Source organism: Sminthopsis crassicaudata, chromosome 2 (assembly GCF_048593235.1).
Source record: "Sminthopsis crassicaudata isolate SCR6 chromosome 2, ASM4859323v1, whole genome shotgun sequence".
Classification (NCBI taxonomy): domain Eukaryota; kingdom Metazoa; phylum Chordata; class Mammalia; order Dasyuromorphia; family Dasyuridae; genus Sminthopsis; species Sminthopsis crassicaudata.
In genome coordinates this window covers 658,080,203-658,105,324 of record NC_133618.1, presented here as the reverse complement: position 1 = coordinate 658,105,324, position 25,122 = coordinate 658,080,203, and the positions used below count along the sequence as shown (strand labels likewise).

Here is a 25,122-nt window from a genome sequence, read left to right as displayed (position 1 = left end):
GGTGGACAGACTAGAAGGAATGGCCACTGAGGGCTTTTGAAATCAACAATTCTGGGATCGCAGCATGAGAAGATAATTGCCAGCAGCCTGAGACAGAGGCCAATAAGATGTTTTTAAGTGGACACGTCCAGCCTCCAATATTTGTACGTTTACAAAGGTTGTCTGAAGTTGCATGTAAGGGTGTGCTGGAGCCAGCTCAAAGAGCTGATTGTTAAATTTTCACTGTGAGCATTTACATCTCAGAAAGCAGCAAATGCTCCCAGTCAAGGTCTGTGTATTGTTTTGTGGAGTTTTTGTGGAATGCCTACTGCGCACCAGGCATTGTATTAAGCACTTTTTACAAATATTACCTCATTAGGTCTTCATTAAACACCCCCAAAGGTAGGTGCTATTATTAGCCTCATTTTACAATTGAGGAAACTGAGGCAGAGAGGGACTAAGTGACATGCTCAGGGTCACACAGCCAGGAAGTATCAGAGACTGGATCTGAACCCTTTACTATCCCACAATCATTCTGTGATTAAATATTAAAAGTGTGTTGTGTGTTTTCAAGAGCTCATTGTGAAGCATTTATTAGCATGTCCTCAGTTACATTACTCTACTTATCATTACATACATCTTGGAGGACAAAAAATAGACATTTTAAAAGGATTAAATGAATATGAAATACTATTTGATCCTAGAGTCAATAGGAGCCATTGAAGTTTATTGAGTAGAGGAGTAACATGGTCAGACCTTTTCCTTAAGAAAGTCCCTTTGGGGACAACAACTGTGGAAGTCATGGATAGAGGGCGTATTACAGGTTAGCCAAATAGTGCCATTGTGCACCGAACACTGGCAGTCAAAAGACCTGAGTTCAAATCCAGCCTCAGTGAGTCAGAGCAAGTCACTGAGCTTCCATCTACCTCAATTTTCTCATCTGTAGAATGGGAATGATAATAATAGCACCTATCTCCCAGGGTTGTGGTGAGGAGTCAATGAGATTTTATGTAACCCTCACTTGCAAACATGAAAGGGAGACATAAATGTCCCTGACCTCAAGAAGAAGCCTCCGTCCTGTGGGACAGGGCTTAGGACCTCTTGCCCTTGTGGTTACTCTAGCCATCTGCGTAACTTGACCATGACTGCATCAGAAGTTGCACCACTGACTTTCACAATCTGAGGTGCTGTAGAGGGAAGACTAGGACTTCCCTTTCCAGTCCCCATCCCCCCCCAAAAAAATTAATGTAATTTCAGCTTACATTAAAAAGCAGTTTTAGCCTAGAATGGACTTGGGAATATTGTCACTGCGCTCTCCCCTGCTACATGGGAAGCCTGTGCTCAGATGTGGGTGCTCCTTTCCAGGCAGAATGTTGGAAGCTACAGAAGGCATCCAGAGGGGACAAGCCAGATGGTGGGGGATCTGTGAGATCATCATTGTATGAGGAACCTTAAAAAACTTTGGGTGTTTCACTTTTACAAAAAAAAGGTTTATGATATCTTGACTTAAGCTTTGCCAGATTTAAAGTGCTGCAGGTGAACTAGGTGATGTATTCTTTAGTAACTTTTTTTTAAAGGAATCCTTTCCAGCATTTTTTATCACAAAAATATATAATGTGGCTTGCACAACTGGTACTATTGCAAAAGGCATTGCTTTTGTTCCGAATGGCGTTTGGTGATGGAAACTTGCTCATGATTTATTCTCATCCTTGAAAGTATCTTTTCCCTTTAAGATTTTACAGATTTTTGTTTGTTCTTCTGTGCTTTCAGTTTAAATTATTTCAGGATTTTTCAAATATTCTTAAATAATGATGTGATTTTCATTAAGGATGGAAATAAAAGTCATCTTGCTCATAAAAAAAAATAAAAGAAAGGGAGAAAGTTGGGTGGGGGACAATTATTTGAAGGATTGTCTCTTGGAAAAGAGTTTAGCTTTGCTCTCTTTAGCTCCAGAGGGAAAAAGAATGAGTAATGGATGAAGAGTGAGATATAATAATCTGGGACTGATGAAAGGAAAAAGTGTCTTAACAGTTAGAAGTAGACAGAGAAAGGCCAGTCTGGGGAGGGAATGAGTTCCTTCCCTAGAAGGCTTCAAGCAAAAGCTTTTTCATTTTTCATTAAATTTTTCAGGTGAATTATAAAGGGCTACTAGCCTAGATCACATCGGAATTCTCATTCATGAGATTCTGTGATAAATCGATAAGCATTTAGTAAGCATCTACTGCATATGTCAGATCTTATGTCAAAGCCAGGGATGCAAAAAACAGCCTTTGTTTTCATGGAGCTTATTACCTAGGAAAGAGGGCTACTTCAAATTAACAAATATATTTTCCCCCTTCCTTGGACTTGGACTTCTAGCTTTAGCTATATTTACCAAAAAAATGGAGAAGAGGCCCTCCATTTCTCTGGACCAACTCCTTCTGTCTACCCATCGTGGGCTGCCCACCCATCTTTCTCAGGGAAAGATCTTCAAGCATCATAAATAATAGATAGTAGCTAGCATCAATCATATAGCACTTAAAGGTTTGCAAAGTACTTTACAAATATTATCTCATTTTACATCATAATAATCTGGGAAGTCGGTGCTATTTTTAATTCCCTTTTATAGATGAGGAAATTGAGACTGAGAAAGGTTATGTTATTTGCCCAGGGTTGCAAGACAAATTAAGTGTCTAAGGCAGGATTTGAATGCAGGTCTTTCTGACTCCAGGTCTAGCATCCTACTCATTGAGCCAGCTCCGCCATCTTTCCCCATCCATGTCCTTCCTATCTTCCCAGTCCGGTTCTGCCATCCCAGAGAAAGAAAGGCTCCCACAACATACCCCAAGTCCTTGACCAATCATCAGGACTCTCTGTGATTCTGATCCCTCCCCCTCCCCACCTGTAGCATACCTCGTGGATTATCCACCAGTTGAATGTAAGCTTCTTAAGGGCAAGGACTACATTTATTTCTATCTTTGCATCTACAACACTTAGCAAAGTACCTTGTACACAGTCGGTACTTAACACATGCTTATTGAATTGAATGATATTGAACTCATAATATTAGAAAAAGCACTTAATGTTAAGGTTCCCCTTCAAATCTGCAGAATGCTGCATTTTTTCAGATTATTTTCCTATCTCTTATTTAATGGACACAATATAGTTTGGGGATGTTAGCCCCATTTTACAGGTGAGAGAACAGCCACTCATGGAAGGTTGGTAGTTTTCTCAAGGACACATAGCAGCAGAGCTGAGAACAGATTCCAGGTCTCCCAACTCCCAAATCAGGGGTGCTTTTCTAAGACCACAGCTCTTTTTAGGACCTTTGAACATTTAACCATCCCATGGAACCTCTGAAAAAAGGAATATTTGTGTAACCCAGGACGCCACAGCTATTAAGCTGAGACCATCAGGAACAAGAAGTTTTCTGGTGTCAGGATCTCTAGGAGAAGTCTATGACAGAGTGAAAATTCAGAGTTCTTGGCCCTGCAATGGGGTGAGCCTCTGGGTTAGGAACTAGCCTAATTGTATCCTAATTAGGAAACTATCCTATCTTAATTATATCCTAATTAGAAAACTATCCTAATTCTCCATGCATAGAACTGGATTTGAAGGGTCATTGAAAAAAAAATTCAAGTTTTCCAATAGGAAAAAGAATTTAGAAAATCTCTCCTAGCCAGCCCTTCCCATTTTACAAATGGGGAGAATTGAGCCCAGAGACAGGGTTACCCAGGTAAGAAAGAACTGATTCAAATTCAGGCTCTCTGAAGTCAAATACAGTTTTCTGTGCTGGGAGAACCTGTGGCCCTGAGTCTGGGCTCCAGGTCTTAGAACTGGAAGAGCTCAGTCCAGCTAGTCCTGCCCTTCCTTGGAAGGGACCCTGAACACCTCACAGGAAAATCTCCTGTGAAGGGAGCAAGACAGCCTTGCAGACAACTCTAAGTGCCAGGAAGTCTTTCTTCCCTCTGGTCCCTCCTCCACAAGGACATGGAGACCCTGTGATTACAGGAAAGTGGAGGATCACCACCACCATGACCCAACACAGCTCAAACTGTGCATCCGTCACTAGTCTCAGAGGACTCAAGGACTAAAATCCAGTGCACTGGCCCATGGGGAGCTCCCAGAGAGGAAGCTGCCTCCCTCCCGGTCTGCAGGGCTGAGCTCCCTGCCCCGGCCCAGCTCTTCATCATCTCCAGGCTGGTTTGTTTGGCTTTTCTTTGCCCCATTCTCCACAGCCATAGAGTGAGGGCAGGGCAGCAGGGACAGAGTGACCCAGCTTGATGTTCTGGAGTGACATTAGGAAATCGGAAGTACCCAAAGGACATCATTTCAGGGAGAGAAGAAAGGGTGATGATGACTGTTAGGTGGCCCAAGGTTAGAGTAGTAGGTTTGGAGTCAGGAAGACCCAAGTTCAAATTCTACCACTGATACTCTCTGGGTGACAATGGGGAAGATGTTTAGGATGCTGAAATCTTCCAACTTCCATTTCCCTATCTTTAAAATGGGGAAAAAAATAGCCACCTCCCAGGTAAAGATCGAATAAAGTAATGTTTGTGAAGTGCTTTGTGAACCTTAATGTAACACTGTTATTATTTGGAAAAAAAACACCCACCTAGGAGTTTGGCCTGGTCTGGTCTCATTTCTTCCTCTTATTAACTGCCTGGTCTTCAGCCAAGCCCTTTAAACTCCATAAGCCTCAGTTTCCCCATCTGTAAAATGGGGTTAGTGATGCCTTCAGTGCCTACCTCACAGGATTTTTGTGAGATTCAAGGGCATATTGAATGGACAAGTCCTTCGATAATTATAAAACACTCAAAAGTGTAAGTTCTCTCTCTGTCTCTATCTCTGTCTCTCTCTCTCTCTGTCTCTGTCTCTCTCTCTCACTCTCTCTCTCTCTCTCTCTCTTCTCTCTCTCTCTCTCTCTCTCTCTCTCTCTCTCTCTCTCTCTCTCTCTCTCTCTCTCTCTCTCTCTCTCTCTCTCTCTCTCTCTCTCTCTTTCTCTCTCTCTCTCTGTCCTCCCCCCTTCTCCTCCCCTTCCCTCCTTTTCTCTCCTCGATTTCTTGCTCTTGTCTTTCTCTCCCTTTCCTTTTTCCTCTCCCCTCCCCCCTCTACTCCACTACTTCCTAAAAACACTTTCTGAATTCATCTGTTACTGAGACTCGCTGCTTTCCCCTCACCCTCTCTCTACCACATCTCTGTCACCGTTGGCTGTCACTGGGAAGGAGGTCTCTCATCCCCTCCCTCCTTGGGTTCTGGGTCAGTGGGATGCAGCCTCCCTGTTTTGCCACCTTAGCCTGCTCCCTGCTCTCTCCGACCATAACCCTCTGCTTATCAGAGGCCCCCAGAGCCTGGGCCTCCTAAGGACAAAGATAAGAGGCTGCCTTCAGAGTGGAGTGTGTGAGGCCATTTCTGGGCTTGTACCCAGCCCCCTGCATTCTTTCTCTACAGCCCTGCCCCCTTCCCTCAAATCCAGCGGGTCTGGCTTTCACACACCCCCAACCCCAGGGGGCCTCCCCACAGCCAGACCATACTCTGCCCCCCCTCCCCCCCCTAGCCTCTCCTCTCTCCAGGATGGCCAAGCCTCTGGTTTGGGTTTCTAACAGGAAAGTAGAGGCTCCTCTGCCCCACAAAGATCTGATGGAGAGGGGCACTGTTCCCGGGGTGCCCCCACTTGACTGAGCTAGCTCTCTGTGGGCAGTGTGCAAGGACAAGTGATGTGCGGGGAAGGGGGAGAGGCAAAAGAAATAGCAGCTGTGGTCCTGTCTTCCAAGGCACCCCCGCCTCCCCAGACACCTCAGAGCACTTGGCATTGTAGGGAGAGAAAGCTGGCCAAGGAGAGACTGGAGGCGGCCGGTGCTTCCAGCTCCAGGATCCCCGGAGTCACCCCAGAGTGCTCTCCGAGGGGGGCTGCCTCTGCCCCCTCCCGTGAGTCTCCCAGCTCTCCCCCAACAGGGACTCAGCTTCTCCCCTGCCTCCCGCGCCCTGGAACCTCAGTCCTGGACTCAGGGGAGCACCCCCTGCCCAGACACTCCCTCGGGCACATCAGGGGAGATTCCTTCCTGACACCAGAGAAGCCCCCGCAGCAGCGGGAGGTTGCAGAGCCCTGCCAGGGTGCCGATGGAGCGCGTCTCTCCTGCTCCGAGACCCGCTCCGTCCCCAGCGGCGGCACTCCTCCGGGCCCGCCGGGCCGGCAAAGGGCCGTGGGGCCCGGGGCGCCCCCCTCCAGGGGCTCCCGGGGAGTGCTGGGAGCGGCCGGGGCGTCGGGGAAGGCTGGGGAGCCCGGCACTCTGCAGCAAGGGCGGACGAAGGCAGAGTCGGCGGCAAACCCTCCTTCCCAGGCCGGCGGCGGCGAGGTTGCCCGGGGAGTTGTCAACATCTGGCCGGCTCCGCCGAGAGCGAACCCAACGCCGGCCCCGCCCCGGCCGCCCGGGATCCTCCCGCCCCTGCCCGCGGGCCCCGCTGGACGACGGATCTCCCCGGCCGCTCCAGCCTCAGCCTTCCCCGGACTTGTGCCCTGTGTCAGGCGCAGGGGCCGGAGGCACGGGGCCGAGCCCCGCTGCGGGGAAAGCCGGCCCCAGCGGGGCCCCTTCCTCCGCCTCCGCCCGCAGCCGGCCCGGCCCCGACGGGGAGTCCGGGCTCTTCTCTGTCAGAGGGGGCAAGGAAAGATGGGGACTCACCTCTGGGGGAAGCCAGGAGGAGGGCGAGGAGCAGGGCCCGCCAGCGGCCAAGGACAGCGCCTGGAGGCAAGTCCATCTCGGGGGCTTCACGGGCCGCGGTCCTGGCGGGAGCGAGGGGGCTGCCGGGGCTCCAGACAGGACCGGGGCGGCGGCGGAGAACTTGGCTGACAGCGCCCGGACAGCTGTCCTGGCTCGCAGGAAACCTCTCTGAGTGGCTGAGCCCTCACAACTCCGCCAGCCAGTGAGAGTGATAGAGAGGGACAGCACCCCCCGGAGGTGAGAGGGAAACCCAGCCCTCCGTGCGGCCGGCGCCGCGCTGCCCTCACCGTCGCCCGGCCCCTGTCCCTGTCTCCGTCTCTCCCGTCCCTGCTCCTCCGTCCGCGGCGGCCACACTCACCCTGAACTCATTTTGTTTCTCCGAGTGTGAGACCGAAAGCCCCCAAGACAGACACAAGTCTCACTGCGGTAACTGCGCGGCCTTGATAAGTGCCGCCAGAGTCAACATCAAACCAACACAAAGTCTAAAGACTGCGTGTGAAAATCTGCCCCTGACCAGGACTTATTTATTAAAAAAATCTATGATCTTTTGTGAATTCAGGAAAATAGGCAGGGAGCTAGGGGCACTGGTTAAGAGTGGTGGAGGAGGACAGGGCTCCCCCAATGATTGTGCTCACACAAAGGGGGAGAATCCCCGAGCTCTTCTCCACCACCAAGGCTGGCCCGGGCAAAATGAGTGGCTGTAATGGAACTGTCACAATGCCGTTCACGGAAACAAACCAGGCTTGGGACCTGAAAATCATGCGGATGCTTACGGCAAAGATAAATTTCAATACCTTTTGTCTTAATAAGCACCCCCTAGCATGACAACAGCTGGGGTCAGGGAACTTGCTCTTTTAAACAGTTAAACATTTAAAATTTAAACTTAATTAACAGAAATTACATATATAATTAATATAAAATTTAATTTAAATTTAAATATTTAACATTTAAATCGATGAGCATCTGCCCCAGCACTGGAAGAGACGGTTAAGACAGTGCTCTGGGCTAAGCCTGGGGCCCACAATATGGGCCAGCAAAGGAGGAGGCAGCACGTTGGCTGAAGGGACGAGGTCTTGGTTTCTTTCGGTTCCCAGTTCTGCATAAGCGTCATGGGTGTAGAGCTAGAAGGAAAATTAGGGGGCAATCGAATGCACCCCCTCGGTTTTCGAGAGGAGGGAAACTGCCACAGACAGGTCAAGTCATTTGCCCAGTGAAACAGCAGACAGTGGTGGAAAATTCAAACCCAGGTTCTCTGACTCCCAATTCAGCTGGGTTTTTTTTTTTCCCTACTTCCCATATGAGGACACATAGTCCTTGGTAATTTCACAAAGAGCTTCAAATGAGCATTCATCATCCAGATGCAAGGTGACTCCTGACCAGGGGAAGGTGACTAAAGTGTGAGGGAAGGAGGGAGTTTGGGCAGATCTAAGGGTGGAAGCACCCCAGCTCTAGCAGAAGAGAGATTGGTTTCCCTGTTTCTGGGAAAGCCCCTCCCTCAGCAGCAGTTTATCCAATCCGAGCTCAACAAAAATAACTGTAGTATTTGGCTTTTTTTCTTATCCACATTTATGATTTTATCCGTGTAGACTGGGCATTCCCAAGATGGACATTTTCTCCCTCTGTGTGAATAAAGCACATTTAAAATCACAGGGAGCTGTCAGAGAACAAAGAAGGCAAATAGCCTGAGTATCAGAGGCAAGACTTAGATTAAGGACTTTCTGACTCTGAGGCTTGTTCTTTACTATTAAGCAAGCCTAAGTGTAGGGTCCCCGTAATTCTCTAATGTCTCCTGAAAACAGGGCTCTCTGGGGTGCCATGGATGGAGTGCTGAGACTGGACTCTGGAAGGCTTGAGTTCAAATATTTAGATATTTATTAGCTTCTACTTTACTAGATTTTTGGGCAATTTTTACTAATTACTAATTTACATTTTTTACTACACTTTACTAAATTACTCACTTAAATTTTTACTAATTTACTAGATTCAAGATATTTACTAGCTGGGTGATCCCAGACAAGTGACTTAACGTCTTCACAGATCTCCTAGAGAGGATAAAATGATTTTCAAGCACAAAGATTCAGGGCCAGAAGAGATCTTATTGAATTCAATTCCTTGATATTATGGATGTGGAATTTGTAGCTTACAGTGATTTAATTGGAGACACAGAGTCAGGCAACAAACATTGACTAAGCATTTAATATGTGTCAGCCAAGAGGCTAAGTGCTAGAGATATTAAAAAAAAAAAAAAAAAAGGATAAAACTTGTATTGACAAAACTTAAGTTTCTTCACCTGTAACATGGTCTGAAGAAGGAAATGGCAAACCTGTCCAGTATCTATCTCTGCCAAGAAAACCCCAAACAGGATCACAAAGAGTTAGACCCAACTGAAAAAATAATGCAACCTGCAAGGAAATAGAACCATTCTTTTTTCCACCTTAAGATTAAAAATGTATTAGGTTTCATGGGGACTGTATTTCAGCCTTCATCTTCATGAAAATGCAGATTCATCTCAGAGACTTGAAACAATATTGCAAAACCTCAGCAAAGTATCAGTCATTTCAGTCACATCCAATTCACAGTGATTTTATTTGGGGTTTTGGGGGGGCCCAGAAATACTAGACTGGTTTGCCTTTCCGGTTCATTTGACAAATGGGGAAACAGGATTAAGTGACTTGCCCAGAGTCACACAGCTAGTGAGTGTCTGAGGCTGAATTTGAATTCATGAAAATTAGTCCAATATTCTAACCACTGTACTGTACTAAAACCTTTTCAGCAGGTAGAAACAGCTCTGATTTTTATGGAGCAGATAAGAGTGTCCTAGTTACCCTAGGAAGCTATTCAATGACCATCCTCTTTGGTCTGAACCCACCTAGATCCACCCCTTGGCAGCTGGCTTGTGATCTGTCTCTCTGCAGCAGGTGATTCCAGATATTTCCCCCTACAGAGCTTAAGCTGAGATCTAAGACTCTTCTTCAAGGTTTCCCCCCCTTTCCCTAACTGAATTCACCCTACAAAGTTGTATTGAAGGCATCTTTCATGTTGACACAATACCCCTAGTCAATGTTGCAATATTGCAAACCAATGATCAGCCAAACTCTTAGAGAATGGACAAAATGGTTTTCAGCCACAGAACCCCAGGATCATAGGTTCAAGCTGGAAGAGACTTTAATGAATTCAACTCCATTTTGTGGATAAGGAATCTGCAGCTTAGAGTGATTTGATGGGAGATACAGAGTCAGCCAACAAACAACAATTAAGCACTTACTATATACCAGGTATTGCACTAAGTGCTTGGGAAAGAAGAAGAAGAAGGAGGAGGAGGAGGAGGAGGAGGAGTGTGATGATGATGATGATGATATTGACCTTGGCATGGGCAAAATCAAAATTTGAATCCAGGTGAATGACTTCTCTGAGACCATAAGTGTTCTTTCACAGAGCCATCATATAGTAAACTAGAGAAATAAACAAAGAGACTTACTATTCTGGAGACGTTTGAGTTGGTGACAGAGCAAGTGTGACTTCTAAATTAAGAGAATGTAGACCGGATGCTCTAGAGATGACCTCAGGACAACCTCTTGAAATTGTTTTACTTGTCGATCATGAAGGCTGTGCATTTACTTACAAGAAAAGGGCACTTTCATTCAGCTTTCCATTGCCCAAAGGAATTTGGTTCATGCCCCCTAGTCCGATAGAATTTGCTATTTCATTTCAAGATCTGCCTAGTAAATTCCTTATTTGATCCAGAGCCAGGAAGCCAAGCAGCTCAAATTCTGCCTGCTCTGCAGGGATGACTCTGAGACAAGTCAGATTTTTGTGTCTTTTGAGTCATCAAAAATAAAAATAAGTTACTGTCCAGTGGAGATTGAGGGTTAAATAAATTACATATTCAAGTGTGGTTGTTGTTAACCATCCAGTTGAATCAGATCTTCCCATTTCCTGACCATTCTGGAGGAAAGAATAGAGGGAGGGAACAAGGATTTATTAAGCACCTACTGTGTACTAGGCACTGCACTAAGTGCTTTTTACAAGTATGATGAATGGGAGCCTCCTTGTTGACCTAAAAAAGTTTGTGGTTCTTTCAAAAGATGAGTGTTTGTACCAATGTGGGGCTCATTGTGGAATCTGAGGAAAATTCTACCTAAAAATGTAATAAGACAATATTGTCTAACATCGTTCTGGGGACTCGGAGATAATACATATATCCTATGCCATAGCTAGCTTATCAGGTTAATTCTAGTTATATCTTAGCGGATTCCATTTAAGCTGTGGTGTTTCTGAATTTGAGTAATAAAGAATGAGTGGCAGTGAAACCTGGAGAAGTACCATCATATAGCAGAACACCCCTGAGTATGGAGTATGGAGGATCTGGATTCAAATCTCACTTCTAATTTATTAACTGTGTGATCTTGAGCCTTCAAGATTCCTTATGTATAGAGTGATGGGAATTGTACTCAGTGGGAGCCTTCCAGGTCCTGCATCTATAGTCCTAGAAACTCGGCTCCCCTACATTGGAGTATGGCACACTGGAAAGATGGTTAGACTTGGAGCCAGGACATTTTTAAAAAAATTTTTTAGATTATACATGTACATTCATTTTTTGCATATTTCCATATGATTCCTATTAGGAAAGAACAATCAAAACAAAAGGGAAAAACATAAGAAAAAGATGAAAACAGTGTGCTTCCATCTGCATTAAGTCTCTATAGATTTTCCTCTGGATGTGGATGGCATTTTCCATCCTAAAGCTATTAGAATTGTCTTAGATCACTGAATTGCAGAGAAGAAGTAAGTTTATCAAAGTAGGTCATCCTACAGTGTTGCTGTTACTGTGTAGGATGTAATACTTACTAACTTCATTCAGCATCAGTCCATGTAAGTCTCTCCAGGCCTTTCTGAAATCAGCCTGCTGGTCATACCTTGTAGAACAATAATATCCCATTGCATCCATCTATCATAACTTATTCAGCCATTCCCCACCTGATGGACATCCACTCATTTTCCCATTCTTTGCCACCACAAATAGAACTGCTACCACAGGGCAATTTGTAAGTGCTCCAAAACCCCCACTTTACAGAGACTGAGGCTCAATGGGTCAGAACTGGAGTTCAACGTCAAATTCAGATCTTCACATCTTAAAACCAATAACCCCTTTTTTATTATATTATGTACCCCTCATGCACAGGCTCACTGCTTCCCTTCCTGACTGCTCACAAAACCATGCCTTTAAAAATAATAGTTTTTATTCTCTCATGATAAAAAGTTCATTTTGGGGGTACCAGTGGGTAGACCATTGGGGGAAAGAAATAAAAGGAGTGTTCTTATCTTAAAGATCTTGGAAACAAATGAATCCTTGGCAGGAGGGAGACCAGCTCTCAAGTCACTAGGGCTGTCTTTCTTTCCTATAAACAACTTTTGCTAGCTAGTACCCCAAAGGTGATGAGGAAAAGTGATCCCTTCAGTTTCTTCCCTCCTTCAACTCCCTCCCCTGCTCCCTGCAGTCTGTCCTTTTCCTCCTGGTTGGAGTTGATGGAGAAGTAGATGGAGGAGTAAGACTTTGATCCACGTTCTCTGAGGGAGATTGCCCCCTTGACAGCTAAGTGGCTTGGAAGATAGACTGCTGAATCAGGAGTCCACAAGGTTTGAGTTCAAAATCTGCCTCACATAAATCAGCAGCAATTTGACTTTGGGGAAGTTATTCATCTGGCCCTTAATCTCATTTCCTCAATCTGTACCATGATGAAGTTGGCGTCAATGGCCTGGGAGATGCCTTTCAGAGGCAAGTCTGTGTTCCTATGTCTCATGACCCTTTTTCTGGGCTGCTGAATTTTCTGGGCTCATGAAGATGAACCTTGCTGGTTTCCAGGCGACAGGGACCTCCAGCTCCTCAATCATCAAAGAATAAGGACCTTTGTCCAACTCCTCCTCCCACCAGGCTGGAGGAAGAGGAGGATTTAGGGGAAGGGACTGAGGGTCCTGCTCACATTTCACCATGAAAGCTCAGGCCCCAGGCAAGCAAAGAGATGGACAGATGCTCTGAGGAGGGACTGCAGGAGAAGCTGAAAATGGAAGAAAGGTGCAGAAGAGCTCCCCTTGCCCCAAGAACCACAGAACCTTCGGAGATTGCATCATGAAGTCTGAAAACACTGGGGTGCTGGGAACTGAGGGTGGAGGGAGCATTGCCCAACTTGTGGGGAACACGCAGAAATCTCACTCACCGCTTGCTCAATGCCTGAGCATTTTTGAAAAGCTGGTGGAACATGGAGAGCCCAGAGTGGGGGGGAGGGATGTGAAGGGGGTACTCAGTCCCAGAAAAGGACCTGCTTACTACCTGTGTGGTCTCAATCAGATACTTTCACTTCTCCAGATGATTTTCTCCTTTACAAAATGAGGGAGGGCTGGATGGCCTCTGAGATCCCTTGCAGTTTTAAATCTACAATTGGTTTATACCATGACCATCCCACTTCTCAGCTTTAAGTAAGGTGCCATCTGGATCCTACACCAACTCTCAGCCCCCAGATGCAGTGATAATGCAAAGACCAATCAGATTTTGTGTCTTTTGATTCATCAGAATCAAAATAAAGTAGTTAGGGCAGCTAGGTGGTGCAATGGTTAGAGCACCAGCCCTGAAGTCAGGAGGACCTGGTCTCCAACACTTAATGCTTCCTGGCTGTGTGATCCTGGGCAAGTCACTTAACCCCAATTGCCTCAGAAAAAAAAATAAATAAAAATAAAGTACTGTCCAATAGAACTTGAGAGTTAAATAGATTACACATTTTAAGTGTAGTCATTGTTAGCCAGACCAGTCAGTTTAATCAGATATCCCCATTTCCTGGCCTTCCTGGAGAGAGGAAAAGAACAAGCATTTATTAAGCCTCTCTGTCCTTAGCAAGGCAAATTTGGGAAGTCGAGAAGTTTGCCTAGCACCTTCCCCACCCCCTTCCACCTGAGTCTGGGGACTTACTCAATAGGAGTCAGTTTTTAACCGGCTGTCAGCTGATCTCCAATAAATAGTTAATTGATAAAGGTTTTCCCTTCCCCAAGGTTTTTATATTTTAATAAGGGTCTATTAGAAAAGCCTTTCAGACACAAAGAAATGAATCTTTAATAATGCAAATTCAGTCACAGCAGCAGATGGTAGGAGAGATCTTTTTTGGTGAGCAGCGGGGGTCATTCACAGGCAGCTAGGGCATAGCAAGATCACCTATTTGGACAAGCATGCTACAGCAGAATGGATGCAATGAATTCCAATCCTACCATGAAGTAGTTATGAAGGTAATTTCTGGACTCTCAAGGTCTCCGTTTCCTCCAAAAAAAAAAAAAAAGTAGGGGCTCTTTATGGGGCAGGAAAAAAATAAAAAGTCAGCTTCATTATTAGCTCTCTAAGATAAGTTAAAGATTAGTTTATTAGTAATATCACTGAATCATAGGTGCAGGCCTCTCTCCTCCAAGATAAAACAAAACCTTAAAGTGGAGTATCCATTCAGACATAGACAGTGCTTAATATCTTTGCCTACCTGGCTGGCTGTGTCCATGAGCCTGCATCACAAAAGGGGTAAAATAGCCTGGGCCAACAAGGAGAAGGAGATAAGGATGGAAAGAGCAGGATGCAGCTAGTGAAATGAAAAATTTGGACAAGATGGCCTCTAAGCAATCTTTCTACTCTAATAGCCTATCACCAGACTATCTGAAAAAGAAGCTAAAAGTGCCGCTCAGTCCTCTTTTTTCCTTTTTTTTAAATTATAAACTTAATAAAGATCAGCACACATGAACATTTCTCTGCATAAAAATAGCAAAAAAAAGATGATTGGATATGGATGGTAGTTTTGTGTGGATTCCCCTCTGTAGTTCTTTCTGCTTTCTTCTGTGTATTTTTTTAAGTATTTCCTGAATACTTTTTTCTTTCATTTCTTTTTTTTGTAATTCCATCCCACTCCCTTCCCAAAAAATTCTCTCTATTCAAAAATAATAATAATAATAAATCCCTCTTTTAAAACAAATAAGTATAGTGAAGCAAAGCCAATTTGTGCTTTGGATGTCTCTGAAAATGTGTCTTCTTTTTTACACATAGTCCATTAACTCTCTGCCAAGAGGTAAAAAATGTCAGTCTTCTGGAGCTGTGATTGGTGGCCATTGCTTAAGCAGAATTCTTAAGTCTTTCAAAGTTGTCTTTATTTTCAGTGCTTTAGTTATTCTCCTGGCTCACCTTGTAATGCATCAGTTCATATAAGTCTTCTCAAGTTTCTTCTTCTCATCTCTTCGCCACTTCTTATGAAACAGTGAGCCTCTCTGCATGTATTTGTGTGTGTGTGTGTGTGTGTGTGTGTGTGTGTGTGTGTGTGGAGAGAGACAGAGACAGAGACAGAGAGAAAGAGACAGAGACAGAGAGACAGAGACAGAGACAGAGAGAGACAGAGAGGAACAGAGACAAAGACAGAGAGAGATCATAAATTATAGTCCCCTGGTTCAACTCTAGTTTGCGGATGACCCACTGCCTTCTTATAGCCCAACCCTACCTGTACACAAGCTTTTTGTCCACTGCAGACTACCAGTGCCTTCTCCCTCCTTCCATTACTGCCATAACATAATGAAGTGAGCCTCACCTGGGCTAGAAAAGAACTAGAAAAGATGATAGAGAGATAGATAGATACATACATAGATACATAGATAGCTGCATAGATACATAGATGCATAGATACATAGATACATAGATGCATAGATGCATAGATACATAGATACATAGATGCATAGATACATAGATAGATACACAGATGCATAAATAGATGAGGAGATAGAGATGGAAATAAGATTATAAGGCTTTTCATATAATATTTAATAACATTATTGTTATAGGTCTTTAACTGTTTTTTCCTCAGTGCCAGGCCAGTGGCAAAGAAATGCTTGTTGGTTTATGATAAAACACATCCAGTTTTACAAGATATGGATTTGGGGATTAAAAGTGAATTTTCTTTGCTCTTTTTTTTTTTTTTTTTTTTTTTTTTTTTCTGAATTGACGGCTCTCTGCTTCTCTTGTTAGTAGGGGAGCTCCTGGCCATTTTGCCGGAGAAGCCCCTGTTCTGACTCTTTTCTCCCCTCCTGGCTTTCTCCACAGGCCACCACCCATGTCTACGTGACAGTCGTGGATGAGAATGACAATGCGCCCATGTTCCAACAGCCCCGCTATGAGATTTTGCTGGATGAGGGCCCCGACACCCTCAACATCAGCCTCCTCACAGTGCAGGCCCTTGACCCGGACGAGGGCCCCAACGGCACCATAGCCTATTCCATCATCGCTGGCAACATCATCGACACCTTCCAGATGGATAGCGTCACGGTCAGCACTCCTCTGGTTGGAGAACACGGGCATGGCTGCCCTGTCTGGGAGGGGCAGTCGCTGACTCCACTGTGGGGAACTTCATGGGCAAGGGGGACTCTCTCTGAAAGAGTCAGGGGCTGACTCAGCTGGAGAGGGAAAAGCAAGGCCCCCATTGGGGGAGAGGAGAGCCCCAGAGGAAGGAACGTGTCATGCCCCATATCCTTCTTTAGTTGGCCCCGGTCAGCTGTAGCAGGGTCATCCACTGCCGGGGCAGCTGGACTATTTCCCCACGCCCTCTGATCATCATTTCTGTGTGTCTCTCACCAGGGGGTCATCAGTACTCTGAAGGAGCTGGATTATGAGATCAGCCATGGCCTCTACACCCTAATTGTCACTGCCACTGACCAGTGCCCGATCCTGTCTCGCCGCCTCACTTCCACCACTACGGTATGTGACAGCCCCTCCACCTTGAAAAGGGTCCCCAACAACTCTGCAGTGGGGAGAGGGTGAAGGGCACTGCGCTCATGAAAACAGCCCATGGCATTCTGTATGACTATGGGGCTGTCACTGTACCTGTACAGGAGTCAGTCTGCTCACTTGTTAAATGGAAATAATTGTATCTACCCCACTTTTCCTCACAGGGATGTTGGGAAGATCACAGAAGTTAAAAATACTCAGAATGAGTAATAAAAAAATCAGTATCACCTAATAGTGTTTTCCAATTTATAAAAGTATCTCAGTTGTTCCTCACAACCAGCCTTTGGAGTAAACAGGCTGTAATTATTGTTCCCATTCTCTGGAGGAGGGAATTGAATTTTAGAGAAGTGAAGTGATTTCTAGGTACCAGTGCCAGAGCTAGGATCTGAGCCTTTTAACTCATCTTTTGGGATGATTGATCCCAAAGAGCTCAACAAGTCAGAAAACGGAGCTGGATGTAATCAGATGAAATGTGGTCAGTATAAATGTAAAGTCTTGCACAAGTTCAAGAAGTCAAGCTCAAGGTCTAGGAGGGGTGTTTAGACAAGAGTCAGAATGATGAAGGGCAAAATCCATACCATAGGAGAATAGGTTGAAAGAATTGCGGATGTTCCCCCTGCAAGAAAAAAAAAAAAAGGCTCAAAGATACATGAGAATTCTCTTCAAGGATTGAAAGCCTTTTGAAACGATGAAAAGAAGGACTTAGTCTTGTCCTCTGACCCCAGAGCTTCCAGAGCCCTGTGGGGTATTTACAGCCCTTTCTGTCTTGTTGCAGACTGGGAGGGAAAGGTGGAGAAATTCGTCCCTTTGATGTGACAAGGATTTCAGGATTCCTGAGACTGCCTGGAGAGTTTAGAGGCTGAGTAAGCCTTGACTAAACCGCCATTTTCTTACAGGTGCTGGTGAATGTCAATGATATTAATGACAACGTGCCCATCTTTCCCCGGGCATATGAGGGACCTTTTGATGTCACAGAAGGCCAGCCTGGGCCCAGGGTGTGGACCTTCCGGGCTCGAGATTTGGATTCGGGCCCCAATGGACAAGTGGAATACAGCATCGTGGATGGGGACCCTCTGGGTGAGTAAGGTTGCAGGGCCAGGACGGGCCCAAAAGGGAGCTACTTTCATCCCTCCCCCATCCCATAGAGGTGGATGTCCCCAAGCCAGTCAACAGATTGCCCTTTTTCATGACATCCCCAAGAGCAAATTATTTTGCCTGTAAACATATAATATATTCATTAAAAACTCCAAACACAAACACGGAAACAGCGATACTTCACTTATCTGTCTTTAAGATTTATAGAGCCTTTCCCTTGCAACAACTGTGTGTTATCCCCATTTCAGAGATGAAGAAACTGAGGTTAAGTGACTTTCCAAGAGCAGACAGCTAGTAAATGATCTCTAAAATCCCTTTTTTGCTCTAAACCCTAAATCTGATATCAGTGGCAGAATCCCTCCTGGCCTGGGTCTATTCCAGACCTTTCCTTTCCTCCCATCCAAGCTCCCTTAGGACTTGCTCTTTGCCAGTGGATGATGGGATGGCAATTCAGTTGGCCAGAGTTAGCTAAGGGCCTCCTGCATGCTAGGCCCTGTGCAGTATACATAAGGGAGCTTAAAATCTATCCAAGGTCATGAGGAATATAGACAAATATAAATATATCTGAGAAAGACACCAAGGCTGTCAGAATTCACAGGGCACAAAGATCACTCCTAACTGGGGGTTGCAAGCATGGGAGAAACCAGGAAAGGCCACAAAGAGGAAAGGACATTTTATGAATTTTATGAATTAAAATGTTTTCTAAAATTTTGAGGTAAAAAATTAATTTCCTCAATACTCACACCATTCCCTCAGAGGAGACTACAGAACAGAAAAGGTTATGATGGAATCAATTATATCCAAATAATAATAATAATGTAGTAACCTTAATAGTGTCTATCTTTATGTGGTTTAAGGTTAACATAATGAACTTTTGCATGGTGCTTTCGTCACTCATGACATTAATTCTATTTGTGAGGAAAGAGGTGATGAAACAGGGGTAAGGCTAAATGATAGTCAGGGTCACACAGCTAGTAAATGTCAAGGAACCAGCTGGATAGCAAATCAATGTGTTCTGACCCTAAGTCACAGCTGGCACTTACTTATTGCTTTCAAGTTTGTGAAGCATTTTCTCTATGTACATAACAATCTCTTTTGAGTCTCAAAATAGCTCTAGAAGATAGGCTTTCCTACCAGGAAAATTGAAGCTCCCAGTGAAATGACTTGCCTATGATCACATAGGAAGTGTCAGAGGCACAATTTGAACTCAGACCTTTGGGATTTCAAGTCTGATGCTCTCCAGCCCACTTTCCTCTTTACTATCTCTGTAGCTATTTGTGTGTTCTGAACTTAAGGTCATTCTAGAGCCATCTTGCACTGCTTTAGAGAGCCAATTGTTAAATTTTCAGTTTGAACATTTATACCCCAGAAATTGGCAAACACTACAAATCAGAACTTGAGCAATTGTTTTGTTGATTGTCTAGAATTGAGAAAGTACTGGGGGAAATGTTTTTAATGCAGATTCAACTTATTAGTGTGTAGTATATACAATTTTTTTCCAGAAAAGCCAGTTGTTAAATATTTACCAACATACCACTTACTGCCTGGACCTCTATCAGAGTCCTCCTTAGGAATCATGTTCCTAAATGTGTACAATAAAATGCAGAGGAGTAAAAAGGAAAACTGAAATGCAGCTATCAGAGTATTAAAATACATTCATATTAATAATGTATTAATATTAATGGAATTATTAATCTACTAATAGCTAGTTATTGTAATAAATTCACAACCTTGTGAAATCTATCCATGGGCCCAGGAGAGGCCCAGGGTAAGGTTCATAAACCAAATGTAAGCCAATATTATCACAAAATCATTGGCAGTACTTGGGAGCTGACATCACTTCTATTCAATCCCATCCAAGTATCATTTGGATATTTGATCTGGGTATGACTCGATGAACTGGTTCCTTGCAGCACTTCGGCCACCTAAAATGCCTGGGTCCCCAAAAGGTCATCAAGGATTGAGGGGGCCAGACACCTCAATGGGGCCTTCAGTATATCAGTGGTGGCTGGAGGGCCTTCTACCTGCCCACCTTTTCCAGGCTTGACGCCCACCCTATAATGGACCAGCTCTCCTTCCAATGACCCTGTCCTGAGCTGCCAGCTTCAGTCTGCCCATTCCCACGGGGAATTAACAGGGTGGAGCTGGCTCATCTCCTGCACTGAGAACTAAAGCTAGAGATTGCCATCTGAGGGACCATCGTGCCCAGGGAAGCCCTTGCTCCTCCCCACCCCCACTGACAGTGGGGGAGTGGGGTAGAAAGCGCCTAAGAACTGGAGAAGGTGGGAATCCCCACTACTTTAGAGACACAGACCATCAGGCTCAGGAAATCCTGCCCCAACATCCGTCGGCCCCTCAGGGAAACTTGGCAGCCTGTTGCTGTGGGGCGGAAGGGGCTGAGGGACTTCCCTGAGTGAAGGCCAGGTGGGAAGAATATGAGGAATACAGCCGTAGGAGGGGTGGCTGGGAAACCTGTCTGTTATGTCATTGTGAAGTCGTGCAGGAGGAGCCAGGAGGGGAAAGAAAGGGAGGAAGACTAAGGGAGGCAAGACAGGGCTGGGGAAGCTCACTTCTCCATTGTGATTCTGTGACTTCTGGGCAAATGTTTTTCCCTCCCTGCACCTCAGTTTCTCCCAGCTGTCAAACAGAGGGAGGTGAAATGTAAAGTCTTACCCCTTACAGCCTGCTCTGACAAGTCTCTGAAAAGGGTAGAAGTCCAGAGGGCGATTAATCCAGCAAGCAAAGTAGTTTCTAAAAACTGAGCACAAAAAGGGTTCAAACCCTGCAAACTGTAGGCCTGTCACCTGTCACTGAGGGTGTGGACATGTGGAAAAGTCAGAGTTTGGTGCAGACCCGAAGGGGCCTGAACAGAACAGACTTCGGCTTAGGTCGAGTGGGGGATGTCAGTGTAGACCCTGCCCTCTCTGAGAGGGTCACCTACGGGCAACTGGCCAATGGCTTTACCTTTCCTGGCTCAGATAGTCAACTAGGTAATGACACTAGGCAGAGCCATGGGCCCAGAAATGGTACCAAGTTCAAAACTTGCCTCAGAGATTTAGTAGCTCTGTGACACTGGGAAAATCATTGAATCTTTGCCTCAGTTTCCTCCTCTGTAAAGGGGAATAATAGTAGCACCTGGGGATGTTGTGAGACTCCAGAGAGATAAAAGTCATAAAGTATAGACCATATAAATGCTAGCTATTGACAATATTACATATATTGTCAATATAATATATATATATAATATATTGATGATATTATCAGTAAAATGAGGGGGCTGGACTAGATTGATGTTTTTAAGGTTTCCTACAATTCCAGGTTTCCGTGAGTCTATGGTTTTTGGTCTAAGTGTAAATGCATAACCTTAGACTTGGGATATTATTATTACCCTGCCAAGAAGAGAGGAGTGGGACATTTTTTCCCCTCTTCCCCTTGGCCAAGCTATATGAATTTTCATTGAGAAAGGGGAAAGATGGGAAGGGGATAGGCTGGGCTACATTCAGCTGGAACGAGACTCTGATCCTTTGCTGCTTTCTGAACCTGGTTCTTATCTTGGTCTCCAGGTGAGTTTCTGATCTCTCCTGTGGAGGGAGAGCTTCGAGTCAGGAAGGATATTGAGCTTGACCGGGAAAACATCGCTTTCTACAACCTCACCATCTGTGCTCGGGACAGGGGGATCCCTCCACTCAGTTCTACGGTGAGTCTGTGTGGTGAATGGTAGATGGATCTCTGGCGTACAGCTGCCCTTTTCTTCTCCTCTCCCTTACCTCTGACCCTTGATGGGCAACTTCCTTCTATCCAAAATTACAAGAGGACCATAGAAAGCCATCTTCTTTTACCTCAAGACCTATTCTCATTGCACCCCCAGAGTGAGCACAAGCTTCCGCAGTCCCTGGCCTTCGGCTTCTCCCATGCTCCTGGTGGGAAGCAGCGGTCTACATTCTAGGAGCCAGAACTCCCACTATAGACTTGCTCCATAACCATAAGGACTCGCTCATGCAAGCTAGGTGGCAGAGTGACTAAAAAAATGGGCCTGAGGGCAGAAAAATCCAAGTTCATCTTCCAGCCTCAGACACTAATTAGTTATTTGATGCTGACCAAAGCACTTTATCTGTGCCTGTCTCAGTTGCCTTATCTGTGAAATGGGCATAATAATAACACTTACCTCCCAGGGTTGCTGCAAGGATTGAATAATATTATATTGATAAGGCATTTTGCAAGCCTGAAAATGTTATGTAAATGCTAGTTATTATTATTATTTGTTATTACTACAGTATTGTTATTATATCATTTACACAGAACAGCAAGAAGGATTCTGTCCCTCGTGCCTTAAGTAGTTTAACTAGCACTATCTATGGTGAGGTCTAGCCCTTCATGTCTGGGAACCTTTGCCAGATCGTTTTCCCTCCTCTAAGTCCCTTCCTTCTCTTCCCTTCCTTCTCCCCCTCTTTCCTCGTCTGCTTCATCATCTTCCTCTTTTTTATCCTTTTCTTTCCTTTCATCTTTTTCTTTTTACTTCTTGACTCTTCCCAATAGACTATAAGTTTCTTGAGGGGAGAGACTCTGTGTGGCTGACACACAGCAAGCAATTTTTAATCAACTGAAATCTTCTTTTTTTTAGTTTTTTCCCTTCTTCTTCTTCTCCATTTGCCTCGGGCTCATGCTCTTGCTTCTTCTCCATCCCTTGCCCCAGATGCTGGTGGGAATCCGCGTGCTGGACATCAATGACAATGACCCAGTGTTGCTGAATCTGCCCATGAACATCACCATCAGTGAGAACAGCCCGGTGTCCAGCTTTGTGGCCCACATTCTGGCCAGTGATGCTGACAGCGGCCCCAATGCCCTCCTCACCTTCAACATTACTGCTGGCAACAGGAACAATGCCTTCTTCATCAATGCGACGGTGGGACTCCTTTCTGCCTCTTGACTCTCTTTGGGCAGTGGCTCCTGCAGTACACACACACACACACACACACACACACACACACACACACACGGACACACTCTTCTGTCCCAAGCCGACCCCCAACATCACCCCATCGGACATGTGTGCTGTTCCTGGGAGCTCATTGAACCTGCTCCAAGATTATGCCCAACCATATCAGAAAGGCAGGAACCATACTCCTTTCCTTTGCCTATTTTTCCTTGGCCACCCTGAGAACCATAAAGAAAAATATATGTGTGTGTGTTTAAATGGAAATGTGATCTGGAGCATTTTGGTTTGAATAATACCATCATCTTTCTATCCCTATTCCTGCCTCCTCCTGCCCACTCAGCCTATCAAGGCTGATCCCTCCTTGGAGCTCCATGGGTACTCCCACCTTGGTCTGTTTGTCCACTTCAGTGGATCTGTCTTAGAGCAGAATGTTACTTGTTCTGTTATGGAGACCTAGCCCTTTATTTGGTGAAGGGAGAGGGGGGAAGGATTGCATGGCATGTTTTGTTGTGGTAGTTTGTTAAATGATAAAAAATTAAAATCCAATTTCTTTGGAGAACTTTATAGCTATATATGAACTAAGGCTGGGAAACACTGCCCCCCAGAGGTCATGAACCTCATCCATGAAACATAATCCTACAGAGTTTTCTACAGAGGCTGCAACTCATCTACCTCCAGGGTCAAGGAGCTGGAGGGCCTTAGAAGGGGGGGGGGGGGGGAGGTGGCGGGGGGAGAGAGGGAGGGGCTTTCTCTTCAACTCACCCCAGACCACTCCACACACATATTCATTTCACATCTTCCCCTTCTCAGACAGGGATAATCACTGTGAACCGCCCCCTGGACCGAGAAAGGATTCCAGAGTATAAACTGACTGTTTCTGTGAAGGACAACCCGGAAAACCCACGCATTGCCAGGAGGGTGAGTGATGTCATGGAGACAAAGGGTGAGATAGGAAGGTGAGAAGGAGACTACTTCGCTCCACATCTGACCCAGCTCCCACCAGCTAGGCGCTCTCCACAGTGCTGAAAGTACCCTGCAGCAAGTTAGACTGAATTGTCCTTTTTTCTTCCCCTTGCTTTTCTCAACAGTCCTGAATGGACCCCCAAATGCCAGTTAGATTAAATTGTTCTTTCCTTTGCCCGTATCAAAGCAAGGAGAAAACAGTTTGTGTCCAAGGGACTCATTTAGGAAGTCTCTTTCTCTCCCTTCCCCTATGTGGTATAGTGGCAAGAGCAGCGCTCACTTCCTTTTCTGAGTCTATTTGCTGATATTTTACAGATCGGCCCTTTTATAAAGGCTAGAGTAGATCTTATGTTCCTTCCAGTTCTGTATGATATTATCATAAGATTAAATTATCTCTGAGCCTTTGAGGTTCTAAAAAAAATGCTGGGGCTCTCAATCTCTCCCTCTCCTTTGTGCTGTTCTGCCTCCTCTGCCTTTCTTTAATGTTTGCTTTTTCTAATTTCCCTCTTTCCATTTGTTCTTCCTTCTTTTCTTGAATATATCTTAGGGATGCCCATGCTGGGACATTGGGGAGTATGATCTAGAGTTAAGGAAACTTGGCTCCCAATCCCATTTCAAAGGCACAGGTTCTCATGCCTGAATAAGACAGACCTCTCCAGTAAGCCTGAGAGTCTTCTTCCAGCTACTGCTAAAAGTCCCTTGGTGAGGAAGAACCCATTCCCTCCTAAGGCATCCCATTCCACTTGGGAATTGCTCTTATTTTAAAGAACGAAGATTTGGGATTTTTTCTTACATCAAGTCAAAATCTGTTTCTGCTTTTTGGAGCTAAGCAGAACAAAGCAATGCTTGAAGAGAGCTCTTGTGCTATGCCCTTCCCCAAGTCTTATCTTCCCTAGGCTAAACATATCCACTCTTCTTCAGGGTAGTCTTCCCAGCATCTAGACTCTCACTCCCCCATTCATTTACTTTGGGCTTTCATTCTACTGTATTCAATGAGTATTTGTAATACACAAATATTTGGTTGTCATTGGTACAAGATACCCAAGTCTTACTTTGTATAATTATGAAGTCCCTGTAACTGCTCTTGTGAGTCTTTGGAACTCTAAAGACTTAGTGGAGGTACAAGGCACATCTTGCTTTTCTGCACTGGGAACCTGAAAATATCACTCTAGTCCCATGAATAAATGTACAATTATTGCATTCATGAGAACATGATTGATGTCTTGTTGCTTCTTTTGCTTCCATTTTTCAGGGATCTGTGAGTTCATTGGTCCATAAATAAATATGGATTAAATGTTTACTATGTGCTAAGTGCTGGAGACACCAAAGGAGGTAAAAGACAGTTCTTCCTCTCAAGGAGCTTACAATCTAATGGATTGCTCTTATCGATGAGTAATCATTGATATGAACAACCCCTCAATCAACATAGATCATCACCTCTCTGGGCCCTAGTAGATGATGGTGGGAAGTTGCCATGATTAAAGAATTCATCATCCAACTTGGCTCCTCCCAATTACGGCTAGGCATTCAGATCATAGACATTCAGTCCCTTATTGAATCCATACTGAAAGTCTTTCTACATTGGTAGAATATACCAGATCTTGCACCCTGCTCCTATAGCCTTGGAGAAGCCAGGATCAACTCCTCAATAGAATTAGAAT

At 45.0% G+C, this 25,122-nt stretch overlaps 2 protein-coding genes across 3 annotated transcripts in view; one reads left to right on the top strand and one right to left on the bottom strand.

Annotated features, from left to right (window-relative positions):
* VSIR (V-set immunoregulatory receptor) overlaps positions 1-6,878 on the bottom strand; it is a 33,238-nt gene extending 26,360 nt beyond the window's left edge. Inside the window, exon 1 of one of the 2 annotated variants that reach the window (XR_012487188.1) lies at positions 6,639-6,849. Coding sequence is in view for 1 of the 2 variants with exons in the window: in XM_074296898.1 (XP_074152999.1) it covers positions 6,639-6,714 (76 nt within the window). In the remaining variant the exon portion in view is untranslated. Of the gene's footprint in view, positions 1-6,638 lie in introns of both variants that reach the window. The other variant, XM_074296898.1, reaches the window with a different exon arrangement.
* The window catches only part of CDH23 (cadherin related 23), a gene marked incomplete in the record, with an annotated part of 580,971 nt that overhangs the window by 525,975 nt on the left and 29,874 nt on the right, over positions 1-25,122 (top strand). Inside the window, 6 exon segments of the mRNA XM_074284882.1 lie at positions 15,787-16,008; positions 16,318-16,437; positions 17,364-17,544; positions 21,126-21,259; positions 22,256-22,465; positions 23,309-23,416. Coding sequence (XP_074140983.1) covers positions 15,787-16,008; positions 16,318-16,437; positions 17,364-17,544; positions 21,126-21,259; positions 22,256-22,465; positions 23,309-23,416 — 975 coding nt within the window.